Genomic DNA, 15,039 nt, shown 5'->3' on the forward strand with positions numbered 1-15,039 from the left:
TATCTCTTGGAACTTTATCGTAAGCTTTTTTTAAATCAGTAAAGATCATATGTCGATCCTTCTTATTCTCTCTGAACTTCTCCATCAAACCTCTTAATAAACGTATAGCTTCCATAGTAGACATGCTCGACACAAATCCAAATTGATTATGAGAAATCATTGTAATACGTATTAACCTATGTTCAATTACCCTCTCCCATGATTTTAAAGTATGAGACATCAACTTAATTCCTCTATAATTTGCACACTCTTGTGCATCCGCTTATTGTTAAAAATGGGGACCAAAATACTCTTCCTCCACTCAGACATCTTTTTAGTTTTTAAAATAACATTAAAGATTTTAGTAAGCCAAGAAACTCCCAAATCTCTTATTTATTTCCACACTTCAATTGGAATATGATCAGGTCCTACCGATTTTTGACTCTTGCTTTTCTTTAAAGCCTCAACTTCTTTTTTACTAATGTGATAGTAAAAATGAAATATTATTTTATTATTAACAATATTAAGATCACTAATGTCAAACGTCATTTCAGAAATTTCATTAAATAGAATTTCAGAAATTTTATTAAATAGTTTATCAAAATAACTCATCCTCCTATGTTGAATTTCTTTTTCTAAGAAAAACATTTTTTGATTTTCATTTTTAATACACATTACTTGAGTTAAATGTTTTCACCCATTATGCTGAATATCATAATAAAATTACTTTTTGATTTTCATCTTTAATACACTCTATTTCAAAGGTCACTAAAAGAAGAATTTTGAGTGTCACTAATTGCTCTCTTAGACCCCCTATGAGTAATTTTATATTTTTCTCGGTTCTCTAAGCTTTTATATTTAAATCAATTTTTATAACACAACTTTATATATTTTATCTTTTCTTACATATTATTATTTCACCACCAACCATTTTTATTTATAAAATTTTTTTTATAAAATTTTTTCTTTTAATTCTTCAAGTACATCTTTTGCAACTTGTTTAATAATTTTTGTTACTTTATCCCACATAAAATTTGCTTCTTCATGAATATCTCAAATCATAAAATCTTGAAGTTTACTCATAAAAATAATTTTATTTGTAGTTTAGGTGCTTCCATCTAATTCTACGACAATGATTCACAGTATTCTTTATTTTACAATACTTCATTTTAAAATCTAGAACTAATAATCGATGTAGAGTATTTAAATACTCGATAAGAATGACCTTACAATTTTTACATTCTCGACGATCTTTTCTTCTCATAAGAAAATAATCAATTATGTTTTTTTAGATCCATTTTTATAAGTAATAATATGTTCATCTCTCTTCTTGAATAAAGTATTAGCAATAACAAAATCATACGCTAAAGCAAAATATAATATGACTACCTTTTTCATTAATCACTCTAAAATCGTAGCCACCATCATGAATATTTCTAAAATCTTCTTTCACTCTACTGACATGTCCATTTAAATCTCCGCCAATAAAAATTTTTTTTTCAAGAAGTATCATTTGTATTAAGTCGTTTAGGTCTTTCTAGAATTTTTCTTTAGAATCTTTATCTAAATCTATTTGAGGAGCATAAACACTTATGCTATTAAAAATCTTAGTATGAATAATAATCTTGAGGATTATAATTTTACCTCCAATTCTATTAATTTTAACAACATTATCTTTTAAACTTTTATCTATAATTTCACCTATACCATTTCAAGTGCGACTCTTACCTGAATACTAAAGTTTAAAACCCAACTTTTTAATCTCCTTAGTTTTCACCAAGGAAAGATTTTTATCCCTACCAAAATATTTTGCCATCCTACCACTGTGACACTCCTATAACAGTCTCACGAGTGAACACTTAAGAACATACAATTTGTTCTAAAGGAGTAAATAAACATCGGATCTGTAATACTGATTTTTTGGTCTCTTTTGACAATTAGCCAAATCTTCTAAAAGTCCTCTTTAGAGACATTGATACTGTTAACACCATAAAATCGGCTACCTTCGACTACATATTATTGATAAATAAATAACATCGGCTCAAAGATGGCAAAATACAACTGTGAATGGTCCTCTATATAGTGGTTGTCCACCGAAATGTCATCAAAGTAAACAACTGCTATGTTTTTTTTTTACGAATGCTCGAAAATCCTGATTCATCACCCACAATTTGAAAACTTTGATTCATCAGTCGCATAAAAGTATTCAGGTATTGGACAAGTCAAAAATCATGTTTGTGCACTATGTTGATCAATTTTGGAGAGTATGGTTGCTCCATGCAATATCTTTAGTCAATTATCATTTTGTGGAATGGTAACCAATATTTGATGGTGATCTTGTTCACAACTCTACTATTAATGCACATACATCATGTTCTATCATTTTTGACACAATCAAAGATAGCACAACACATGGGATTGTACTCTTACTAATCAATCTTCTGGTCATCAGATTATCAATCTACTTCTATAGCTTTGTATACTCGGTCGCATGCATCTGGTAGGCTAGTCAATTAGGTTTCATTGATTTTGGAAGTAGATTTATGGCATATTGGATCTCTATGTGGAGATTACTCGAGTGATAGATTGTTAATCAACACATACTATTCCTCTTTCAACATAGGTTACACAAACTAAAGTTTTGGCTCCTGAATTCGACTTTATCTTAGTATCATCAATGCTAGTTCCACCGATGCCTCTCACATGGCTTATAAGAAGTTACGGATGGGATATTTTGGCCTTGATCTCTGCTTGATCACTCTTCAAGTCAAGCTTCCTCCAAGGTAGAAGTATAATATGCATTTTTTTTTCACTTGGAACATATATATTTTTGTGGTTATCATAAAGTATGTTTTTATCATACTGTGAAAGTCGGCCTAACAGAATATGACAAGCATCCATAGCCATCATGTCACACAACCAATTCATGAAGATTTTCTCGAATAGAAAATTCTACCAAAGACCTCTTATTAATATTAATCTCATTTTCTTTCTTTAACTAATCTTGAAAGTACAACTATGAATATTTCTATGTGATAAGGTTCAATATGTACACTTGAGTAGACAAACTATTTTTAAAACCACCCCCATCATTAATGAGGCTGCACACTTCCTTATCACGATGCAATAATTATGGAACATGTTGTGCCAAAGTCATTGCTACTCTCTTTTGGGCTTTTGATTTGGAGAGCTTATCGAATTATCAACATCTTTTCATCATTGGAGAGGAGCTAATTCTCGTCATCCACATTTTTTTCTGATTTTCCATTATTTCTCTTTCCAGTTTCTTTCTGCTCTGTGAAAAAATTACCATTATATTCGACAATTTGAGGCAATTGGTTCATAACAATGACATTTGAAGTATTTTATTGCTGGAGAGACCCAAGGTGTGCTGGTTCAATCATTCTTTTCTCCACCTTGGCTAATTTCTTCTTATGTCGGGTAAATCTTAATCCTCTCGACAGTGCGTCCCTTGTTGCTCGACCCCATTGCTAAACTCTGTTTGAATGGTGGGGTGTGTTTGGCCGTTTCTTCAAGTTTAGGGCTAAGATTTGTAAATCAAGAAGATCAAAACAGATGTAATTGCACACATTGGAGTAACTCAAACCTTCAAGGAATTATGCTACTATGTTCTCCTTTAGTTTTAACAACTCATATCCTTACATGAGTTGTTCAAATTTAGTGCACTCCTTCATTGGCAAGCCAATTTATTGTAGATTGTGTAGACTCAAAAATAAATTTTGTCAATTGTATGCTAGAAGGTACTTGCATTTCATCTTCTTCATTTTATATCACATGGTAATCTTGATTTTTTTTTCAAATTGAAACACGCGTTTCAAATTTTCACCGCAGTGAAGTATTCTCTTCTTGAATTAGATAATCACCAATTGGACTTTCTATCTTGTGGAATGTCTTTTTATTCAAAGATACATTTCATGATATCGAGGCATTCAATAAACTCATTCGCATCCTTACAGACGTCAAAATCCAGTAACATAATTTTCACCCCAAAGTTATTTTCTCTTTTTCTATACTCAGTGCAAAATTGAGGTGGTATTGGTTCTTCATCCCTTGAGGATTCTTGGTAAAATGTATTTTCTTTTAATTTTTCCATCCGGTTGGTCATTAGTTATAAATATTGGTGATTTCCTCATGTTTTCTTTTTTCAATATCAATGAGTTTATGTTGTAATTCTAGTATTTCTTGCAATATATCATGTATGATAAGCTCTTGAACACCTATTTAAGGATTTCTCCTTAGCAACATGGTAGTTTCTTCTTAATTAGGATTTCGGCCAGGAATGGGAATATGGTTTTCTTGGTTGACCAACGGTGAGAGGATGTTCGATTTTGAGTGGAGAGTGGTAATCTCTATAGGTAGATAGATTCTGTTATTTGAATTTGTGTTTGGAATTGAGAATAATGAATTTCCAAGGCCTTGGGGCTTGTTTGGCTTTGATATTAAATGCCACCTATATGAGTTTACACTAGATAGGAACTGGGATGTGTGTACAAAGGTTAAGAATGATGAGAAATTGAAGAAAAGGGGATTTAGAGGTTTTAAGAGGCCCGAAAGATTAGGAAGAAGATACACAATTGTTGAGACGAATCCATCACATGTTGTCATTGAAGATACAGCCATACGACTTGAAAGAGATAGCTACAATACTCCAATAGGAGGGAAAATAGAGAACAAATCTCCAAGTGGCATAAATTCAAAACTAAATGTCCCATATCATGTCTAAACAACTATTATTATTAAAAAAGCAAACTAACCCTAATTCCTAAACTTAGCATTGGGGCCCAAAGGGCTAGCCAGTTCTTTTCGGGTTGGAAAATTTGACTGGCCAAGGTTGTTTCCATCCTGGTCTGTTCATTTGGGACACACCTGTATCAAATTTAAGGCTCATTAGTTTTATTTGAAACCAAAATAGAACACAATTAGATTGGTATAAGTGAAATTTGGCTAATTAAGTTACTAATAAGCTATATGATCAAACTGGGTTGACTATTGGCTTAGAACTTTGGATTGACTCAAGAATATCCCTTGGTGATTCTATGCATGGTGGGATGCTGTTTGTGTCAGTGTTTCATTCGTTGTAGTCATATTTAATACAATATTGTTTCCATCAAGTGTGGATTTTTAAACTTTTCTGTTTCTTTGATCGATGACCTAAATGATAGTCATAAAAAATTAAAATCTTCTTTGGATATATTGACCCCGAATTTGTAATCATTAATTTTTTGAAGATCATTGGACTTTTTGTCTGAAGTGTTTTCCATCATGTTTTCAACTTTATCTAAAGCCGTGAATAATTTTTATAAGATTAAAAGTTTTAGTTTTTTCAAATTTTCTATGCTTATTACAATATTTTTGAAATCTCATAGGAGATATGCATTTGAAATTCTAACTAAACCCATAATTATTGTACATCAATTCCAATTCCTTGGTTTCTCAGAGCTATTGCATCCCGATTCTAGAATATATTGTAAATTTGTGTATATTATTCTCTCGTAGCCTGCATTAATGGCAGCTTCATGCTACGGTCATGCAATTGCTATACTGTAGGCAATATTCTAGTTCAAGGGTAATGTAAATTGGTAAATATGCTTAAGCGGTGAGGAATTAAGTGAGGATCGACATGTTCAACATAATAGTAAATTCTATCAAAGCCAATAAATTGCCAAATAAGTTGATGCGGTGAGGATTCAAAGATCCACGAAGCTCGTGGATCAACATATTAGTAAAATTGATTGTCTGTCCTATCAAAGCCTGATGTCAGCATTCTATTGAATATTATGTTTTTAATTTCTTTGGGCAAGGTGAGCACTCGAAGCCAACTTCTTGGAATTTTTCATTTTATTTCTATCTAAAGTGCTACGCATTCAACACTATTACGCCTTCATTTATTATATGTGATTTATATAATTTGATGAAAGGAATCTCAATAGAAGTTGAAAATGAGATTATTACGAAATTTTATTCTTTTATTCATCTAGTATCAGTAGCTTATATTTCATGGCCTATTTTGGGAATAATTTTATTCTTTGTTGTTTTCATTTCTAATATATATTAAATATGATACGAAAATATGTTTTTTTTTATTTCAAAAGTGAATAATTATTTTGCTTGAAAATTTCTAACAAAAGTTTTAGGTGATTTAAATATTTTAGAAATATTTTTATTTTATTGTTTAACAAACTCAATCAGATTCCAAACTCTGTGTCCATTATTTCCCTTTACAATCCTCATAGGCTTTGGCACTATACTTGGGCTAGATACAATATCATAACTCCAACGTTTCATGTAGCATATACTACCATCCATTTATCTATATATGGAATCAATGATAGCCACTTCACTCTGTGAGGTTTTGACATGCGAGATTGAGATTGCAATATGATGGAATAGATTGAGCGGATTACGACAATTGATGATGTGGGTTTCTTGTAATGTTGTGCTGAGCACGTCCATGTGTATTTTTCGTATCCTGAGAATGTGAAGGCGAGGGCTATGCTTAAGATGGTTGGTAAGGAGAAGGCCTAGACATAGGACTTTAAGTTCTATTTGATCAATCAGAAGATATGAAGATGAGGGGGTGTCATGTGGTGGCTGGTGTGGTGGATGTGTATGTTGAGGAAGTTGGCAGTTGAGGATATGATATGATTCACATGGAGATGGATATTGGACAAAAGGATGGTAATAAGGAATTTTTGTACTTGAGCAAGTGAGGTTGATTCTTAGTTCACCTAGTTGTGGAAATGATAGTAGAATAGGGAGTACATCTAATTTTTATTTTGGCCCATGTGATCTAATTGGAGATTGTTATAGGTTGAGGGTGCAGAAGTTGTTTGGGTTGTTGACAATATCGTTTGGGATCTCATCAATAAAGCAAATTTATTTTTTTAACTTTTTTTTTTTTTGAGAATAATAAGTGTAATCATAAATCATTTTCTTCATCTTAAACAACATAACCCTTATACAAATTTAATACTACAACAAAGACAATGACAAACCTTTATCCCTCTAAGTGGGCTCGACAAACCTCCTTAGTTAATTACATCTTAGAAAATAGTATCTTTTAAAAAAACTCTCGATTAAAACAATAATTATTCATTTTTTTGAAATATAATGTAGATATCAAGATTAGTATGTAGAATTTTAAGAGGGAATGACTCAAATTTAGAACACTTGTTACCGAAAGTCGATGGAGGAAAAGTGTGGAACATAGATATTGGGAGGATTAGTGGTTACTCCAATATATTATAAAGTTGGTTTTTATAATTTTGAAAGTGAAATGATAATAATTATTTGAGTTGAGTAAATTTTAGAAAGTTATGAATTCTAGTCAATGAAACAAGCCATCGAAAAGTTTAAGAGAAGTCAGTCACAAGGCAAGGCCGACTAAACTGCCTCAGAACCTATGCAAATGTTAGTTCTACCAGTAAGGTAGAAGCTCGAACCTAACCAAGTTGGTGAGACATTTTTTTTGTTTTTGAATGTCTTTTTTTTTTTGAGGGAAAAAGGGGTGAAACTTGTGGGTTGCATTCTTAGAGAAGAATGAAACCCAACCCGACTCCCCTGAACTTACGACCCTCCTTGAGTAGGCTGTCGGTCAACACTTACGCTTTAAAACCATGAGTCCATTCACATGCATGTCATGAGTGATAGATTGCTTTTATTAGAATAGATGCTTTGGGACTTACTACTCGATCTTGAAGATCAAGTACCTCGGGTAATGTATGCTCAATATTTTTTCATGTTAAAATATTAAATTTTTTTATTTATGCAAAGATGTTGTTTGCTCGACCGAGCCAATTGAAAATAATCATATTCAATCAATTGAGACATGATCGGTCGAGCAAAATTTATTTAATTATATATTTTTTATAAATGAAACACCAAATGTGATGTGTAAGATGTGAAAATGGTTATGCGAGTATTTATATGATGGATGTTGTAAAAATCATTATGGCTAATCAATACGAAAGACATATTCACTGTTTAAAGTCGGTGATCCTCACAGGCAGGATGGGATCTCCCACCTTCTGTATAATGAGTGAAGGCCTGAAGAGATGAAAAAAAAATACAATATGATGCTATCAATTGTAGTTGGTTAACCTTAATTGTTAAGGTTTCTAATTGATTTTAATTAGGTTGATTATTAATAAATGCATGCTGATGTAATATCTAATTGATATGCAATGCAAATATTTTATTAAATTTTGAGTTTTGTTATTTTAATTTTTGTTATGAATTGTGTTTTCGAAAATTTAAGTTAAAGTAGAGGTTGAATAGAAAATCTCTCATTCTCGGAGCCTAATATAATCCAAGCCTAACCAAGCAATTAAACAAAGAAAAAATTTAGGAAAAGATATATATTTTTAACGTGCATAATAGCATACAAAAAAAAAATCAATAAACAAAAGAACTAATTGAATTCAACCGTACAACAAAAAAAGAAAAATAAGATGGGGCGGTCGAGCATCTACTCCACACAGCTCGACCTAGACCTATTAAAGTCCCACTTGTGGCTTTACTTTCTAGGTGTCCTTGATTCATATTCTGGTAAGTTAAGGATCGTCCTTCAACTCCATCTCCTTGTTGAGGTTTGTCCTCGCTCCATCGCCTATTGAGGTTCATCCTTGCTCCGTCGTCTTGTTTTGGTTCATCCTCGTTCAGTCTTTGAGCAGTCCCATCTAATCAAAAAGAATAATCCGAACTCTTGACTCAAGGAGAGGAAGAAAACCAACGCTCACTACAATATCTGTAGAAAAATATTACCACAATAAATAATATAAGCATATTCATCACACATATGTTATTTGGACCTAGCACTACGCTACGACACGAGGCCCCCTGCAGTAGATAATGTCAGTAGGATAAGGTTTTCCTAGCATGCAATCTATTTAGGTGTTAATTGGCCAACATATCTATCTATAACGACAAAAGATATAACATCATCTATATCCAATTCAAGCAGGAAATTGATGCCCATAAAAAAGGAAAGACACGCACAAGTATGATCAACCTAACCTAAATCTTGGTTTGCGAAATACAGTGATGTCTAACAATGTGGTATGTGAGATGGCCACTCTAACCTTTATGTTGAGGTTGTGGTTTACGTTAATTTTTATTACTATTGAGTGGTTAAAATTCAATTTACTTAGATATTGTGCAATAATATTCAACTATAACCTTTTAGTTAGATTTCGCTGTTACATTTATAGAGTGTTGGAATGGTGGGACCCACCTAGTCAGGGATCCATCTATTCATAACTCTCTAATCCTTACAAGTTGGGGCACCTCATTTTATGAAAATGAAATACACTGCACTGAATATTTATGAGTGTTGTATGTGAGTTGGACACTAGCCTTTATGTTAAGGTTGTAACTCACGTTGAAAATTAATTTATTGCAATCGGGTGTTAAAATTCAAATGACTTACATATTATGCAATTTAATTCGATTTTAGCCTTTTAGTTAGATTTTGTTGTTACTTCAATTTTTTTAAAGAGTGTCGTGAAGTGTGGGACCCACCTAGCCGGGGGTCCCACTATTCACAACTCCTTAATCCTAGAGAGAAGGAGCATCTCAATTTTTGAAAATGAAATGCACCACCCTGGATATCTATAAATAACTTTATTATGCATTCTTCACTTAAGTTTTGTTGTTTAAGCGTTTGATTGATTCTTAATTTTTTTTTCCAATTTTATTTGGCATAGGTTCAAATTGATTAAAATCTTAAGTCATATACTTAAGGTTCTAAAGGAGTGTTATAAAGTTCTAAGTGAAGGGTAGGAAGTTCAATCTCCCAAAATTCCATCTGATAAAAACTTAAGGTTAATTTTAAAAGATTATAATGATTAGGGGATTGTGCTAGGATTCTTCAAGTTAGAGTTACTTGAGCTATTAAAGTTAATTAAAGTTAAACCATCCCAAACGAGTCTTAAAATTTCACTAGATTGTCTTTGAATCTTGTTTAAGATTAGAGTGATAATTTTAGTGGATTATGGATCATTCTAAATTACATTTCCTCCTTTTTTATTGATTAGTTAATTATTTAATGGATTGGCTTTTAATTACCTAAAATTAAAATAATTCTAGAAAAAAATATAAAAATCGATTAGTTGATTAAGAAAAGATAATTATCTTAAGCTTTTTGTGAAAATTTCAAGAATTTTTATATTATAAGTATTAAGTTATGATTTATTTGACACTGTTTAATTTTTAGGTTTGCAAAATACATAAAATAGTTTAATTGATAAAAATATTTTTTTCACATTATTATAATTTTATCCTCTGTTTACATTACTATATCTATGGTTATGATTTTTATAAATTTGTTGAATTAGATTAATTCCTAAGTTCAGGTAATTTAAAAGTGAATTTTTTTAATTGAAATTAATATTTAGCCTTTAATATTTACTTAAATATTAATAAAGTCTTAAATATATCTTTGTTACTTTCTGACTTTAAAATCTTAAATGGGAGGAGTATAACAAAATAAAGTGTTTATCCAAAACGGTTAAGTTTAGTTTTAAGGTTAATTAATAAATAGGTCAATTGATAATCTTAAATTAATTAACTTAAACCCCAAACTATCTCCATCTAATAAAATTATCCCTAAATATCCTATATAAGCTTTAAGAAGTTTAATTACGGTTAAGATCAACATATTTTTGTGTTTAAATAATTTGATTTTGGCTTAGGTAATTAAAATCAATTAATTATTCTCTTTAGTTAAGGTTCTATGATAAATTTGAAGAAAACACCGAAAATGATCCCAAAAAAGTCCAACAAAATTCCGTGAGATCTCTCTAAATCTAAGGAACCTCCCACAAAAATTTTGGGTCATAACTTTTTCAAATGAATTTTTAATTAGGGATTTATGGTTTTGATTATTTGTCAAATTGATCTCAAATTACATTATATAATTTAGGATTTTTATTTTTCTTTGGAAGAGCTCACTGCGACGACATTTTCTTTATCTATATATATATTTTTTAAGTTTTTTTTAATTTTATATGCTTTTTTTTAAGTTTCAATCATTAAATAGGATAATAAATCGATTTACTCCTCGTTGCCACATCAGCCGACTTTTACATGTGTCGACCTCTGATTGGCTTCACAGTACATCTCATGGGGCCCAGGTTCTATGTATTATCTAGTGTGATTTAATCAAAGCCAGACCATTCATTCCAATCAGAGGAAATGGACGACTTTGATTACGTCCTCCAAATGCAAGAGGGAGGCATCCCTCATGATTTGTCGCAACCTAGCCGATCCGGTGGCCGGAGTTTGATTGGAATCGATTGAAATGGTCAGCAGGGAGGGGGCGCAGGGTACTTGCCTAAAAATGTGATCCTTTACCCTATGACAAGTCCCTCTAAATTTTAATGACCGAAAATACTTGATGGAAGAAGAATGAATTACCTTTAGTGTGGGAATGAATCCTCAAATTGACTGGGCCTGAAGCTTCGGGAGAGCTTTGCGAACAACTTTTTTTAAGACGAAAATGGTTGAGGAACTACTTTCTTTTAAGAAGAAAAAGGTTGAGAAGCCTCCATTTGCTTCGCGGAATAACGCTGCCAGAATCAATTCCAGAATTGATATATAGAGCTCACCGAAGGACGTTGAGAGGTGAAAATGATTATGGCAAGTTCCTTAGGACTCAAGGAAGCTCTTAGGAAGAAGAATACTGAATTATTCCTTTTTTCCTTGAATTTTGATTTTCTCCAACCTTAAAGTTTCAGTCACCATGCGGCGGTCGAAATACCATCTTAGCCCTCTAGAGAAGGCCAATCTGATGGTGGGGGAGTCAATTTCCATTGCCCCTTGGAGCCTCGAGCTCTAAGCAGCAACAAGGGAGTGGGAAGATGGATGGAGTGAGTCGGGTTGTGCCTCTTTTTGGTCCAAGTTCAGCTCTCTTTTTCGCTGGGTTTAGGGAGGAACTAGGGAGGATCAGGGATGTGGGAAGCAACTCAGGAGATGATCAACCTATTAGGGAAAAGCATAGATAGCTAAGCAAGGGAGTTTGTTGAGCCATTTCAGGAAGTTGATCCATGGAATCAATTTAGGGGCTATGTTTGGCCATAGGAGGAGGTAGTTTCAATCATTAAATAGGGTAATAAGTCTATTTACTCTTGGTTGCCACATCAGCCGACTTTACATGTGCCTACCTCTGATTGGCTTCACAGTACATCTCATGGGGCTCAGGTTCTAAGTATTATCTAGTGTGATTTAATCAAAGCCAGACCATTCATTCCAATTAGAGGAAATGGACGACTTTGATTACGTCCTCCAAATGCAAGAGGGAGGCATCCCTCATGATTTGTCGCAACCTAGCCGATCCGGTGGCCGGAGTTTGATTGGAATCGATTGAAATGGTCAGCAGGGAGGGGGCGCAGGGTACTTGCCTAAAAATGTGATCCTTTACCCTATGACAAGTCCCTCTAAATTTTAATGACCGAAAATACTTGATGGAAGAAGAATGAATTACCTTTAGTGTGGGAATGAATCCTCAAATTGACTGGGCCTGAAGCTTCGGGAGAGCTTTGCGAACAACTTTTTTTAAGACGAAAATGGTTGAGGAACTACTTTCTTTTAAGAAGAAAAAGGTTGAGAAGCCTCCATTTGCTTCGCGGAATAACGCTGCCAGAATCAATTCCAGAATTGATATATAGAGCTCACCGAAGGACGTTGAGAGGTGAAAATGATTATGGCAAGTTCCTTAGGACTCAAGGAAGCTCTTAGGAAGAAGAATACTGAATTATTCCTTTTTTCCTTGAATTTTGATTTTCTCCAACCTTAAAGTTTCAGTCACCATGCGGCGGTCGAAATACCATCTTAGCCCTCTAGAGAAGGCCAATCTGATGGTGGGGGAGTCAATTTCCATTGCCCCTTGGAGCCTCGAGCTCTAAGCAGCAACAAGGGAGTGGGAAGATGGATGGAGTGAGTCGGGTTGTGCCTCTTTTTGGTCCAAGTTCAGCTCTCTTTTTCGCTGGGTTTAGGGAGGAACTAGGGAGGATCAGGGATGTGGGAAGCAACTCAGGAGATGATCAACCTATTAGGGAAAAGCATAGATAGCTAAGCAAGGGAGTTTGTTGAGCCATTTCAGGAAGTTGATCCATGGAATCAATTTAGGGGCTATGTTTGGCCATAGGAGGAGGTGGCAAGCTATGTGGAGGCTAGTTCAATCAATGGAGAGTCTCTACATGCCTAGAGTGGTTCTAAGGTTGAGTTGGCTTGGACTTGGTCTGGGTTGGCTTATATGGATATTGGTCTCCCTCTTTTTTTCTTTAGTTTTCTTTAGTGTAAGGTTGAATTTTGTCTTAACTTATACTTTATGGCTTGTTTAGTCTGTGAAAGATTATATATATATATATATATATATTTTCAATAAGCAACTTTTCATATAAACCTTTTCAACACACACAAACACACACACACACACACACACATATATATATATATAAATAAATAATATTAAATGAATGACCAAAGGCTATTATATGAGCCTCCAATTTATATATGTATGTATGTATGAGTGTTTGTGTCTGTCCGTACATATGTACGTACGTACGTAACTTAATTTAAGCCAAGTCAAAATCCATTCAAGGTAACCCAGATCCCAAGCCAAGTCATGATCAACCACCGAAGGGCGCTAAGGAAGAATCTAGGCCTAGATGGAGGAAGTGGTGAGGAGATTTCTCGACCAAAATGTGGTCAATAATTGTGTCATGATCTTATGTTTTTAGCATGAATAACAAATTGGTGATAGTAAAAAGCTTCCATTTACCCTAGCTTTTATTTTAGGGTTGAACTCCAAAATTGTATCTCGACTATTCACATGAGGATAATTTAGTCATAGATCGTATATTTCTCACAAAGTTCCCCGACAATAAAATTGATACAATATAACCATTTTGGTATTAAATTTTGATCAGTTTTATATAATTGAGGGAGTAAATTAATATCATTATTGTATTACAGTTTTTACATGAACTATTTTGGATCAATTTTGTGTAGTCGAAGGCCATAATTGAGAAATGCAGTACTCAAGGACTAAATTGGTCATCTCGAATAGTTGCAAAATTATTTTGAGATTTAGTCTTTCTTTTGCTAAATTTTTATTTGGGAAAAATAACAAAACTCTGAAATGCATGCATTTCTTGGGTCTGTTGAGCTTCAATACCGAGTAATATCTTGTCTTGCGTGGCAGACATTAAATATTTTTTATGCTTCAAAGTGAGGATATTGATTAACATATTCATATTGTGCACTAAAGTTAACACTTTTTAATCCCCAAATTATGTTAAATTTCATATTGCTCCCATGTTAGTCTTATATAAACCTGCTTTGCAGCTCACTCCCAGTATGGCCATATATGACACTATGCAAAGTTTGAAAAGTCCAGTTGCCACCAACTGTGTTGGCTATGCCTATAACTTGGCAGGCTTTCTTCTTGCTGCCGGAGAAAAGGTTTGACTGTTTTAAGTTTGTTTAAAACAGCAAATTGAGTAATTTTTATGCATCTCTTTTTTATTTCCTCTCTCACCTACTGCTTTTGATTTAAATTGTGCTAAATAGTTGGAATACTGAATTTTCTTTTTTTTTTTTTTTAAATCAAGGGTAACCGAGTTGCCATGCCTCTTTGTAGAATTGCTCTTCAATCCCCAGCAGGAGCAGCCCGGGGTCAGGTTTGTATCATTGACTACTTAGTGTTTGATTTCTATATATTTGAATGCTCTTTTTCCCTAAAAATTTCTGTAATTGCTCTACCAGGCTGATGATGTAAGAAATGAAGCAAATGAACTTCTTCGCATTCGAGATTATCTTTTTGGAGAGTTGGCAAGAAAGACGGGTCAACCGATTGAGAAGGCATGTAATTATTTCCTGTGTTGTCATGATTTCATAATTTTTTAATAAAATTTTGTTCAAGTGCAATAATATTATTGTCTGTTCTAGTTGATACCCATTTTACCAATGTTTTAGACCCAGATCAAGCCAGTTGCTCCTCAAACAATTGTACGGAGAACAGGGAGTTGGGTTTGTCCA

The 15,039-nt window shown here is 33.3% G+C and overlaps 1 protein-coding gene across 1 annotated transcript in view; it reads left to right on the forward strand.

The window, feature by feature from the left end:
* Window positions 1-15,030, forward strand: part of LOC110036446 (ATP-dependent Clp protease proteolytic subunit-related protein 2, chloroplastic-like) — a gene marked incomplete at its 3' end in the record, with an annotated part of 36,417 nt that extends 21,387 nt beyond the window's left edge. Inside the window, exons 4-7 of the mRNA XM_020740895.1 lie at window positions 14,347-14,463; window positions 14,613-14,681; window positions 14,767-14,862; window positions 14,977-15,030. Coding sequence (XP_020596554.1) covers window positions 14,347-14,463; window positions 14,613-14,681; window positions 14,767-14,862; window positions 14,977-15,030 — 336 coding nt within the window. The remainder of the gene's footprint in view (window positions 1-14,346; window positions 14,464-14,612; window positions 14,682-14,766; window positions 14,863-14,976) is intronic.
* Window positions 15,031-15,039: the final 9 nt, after the last annotated feature.

This window comes from Phalaenopsis equestris, unplaced genomic scaffold (assembly GCF_001263595.1).
Source record: "Phalaenopsis equestris unplaced genomic scaffold, ASM126359v1 Scaffold206643, whole genome shotgun sequence".
NCBI classification, from domain to species: domain Eukaryota; kingdom Viridiplantae; phylum Streptophyta; class Magnoliopsida; order Asparagales; family Orchidaceae; genus Phalaenopsis; species Phalaenopsis equestris.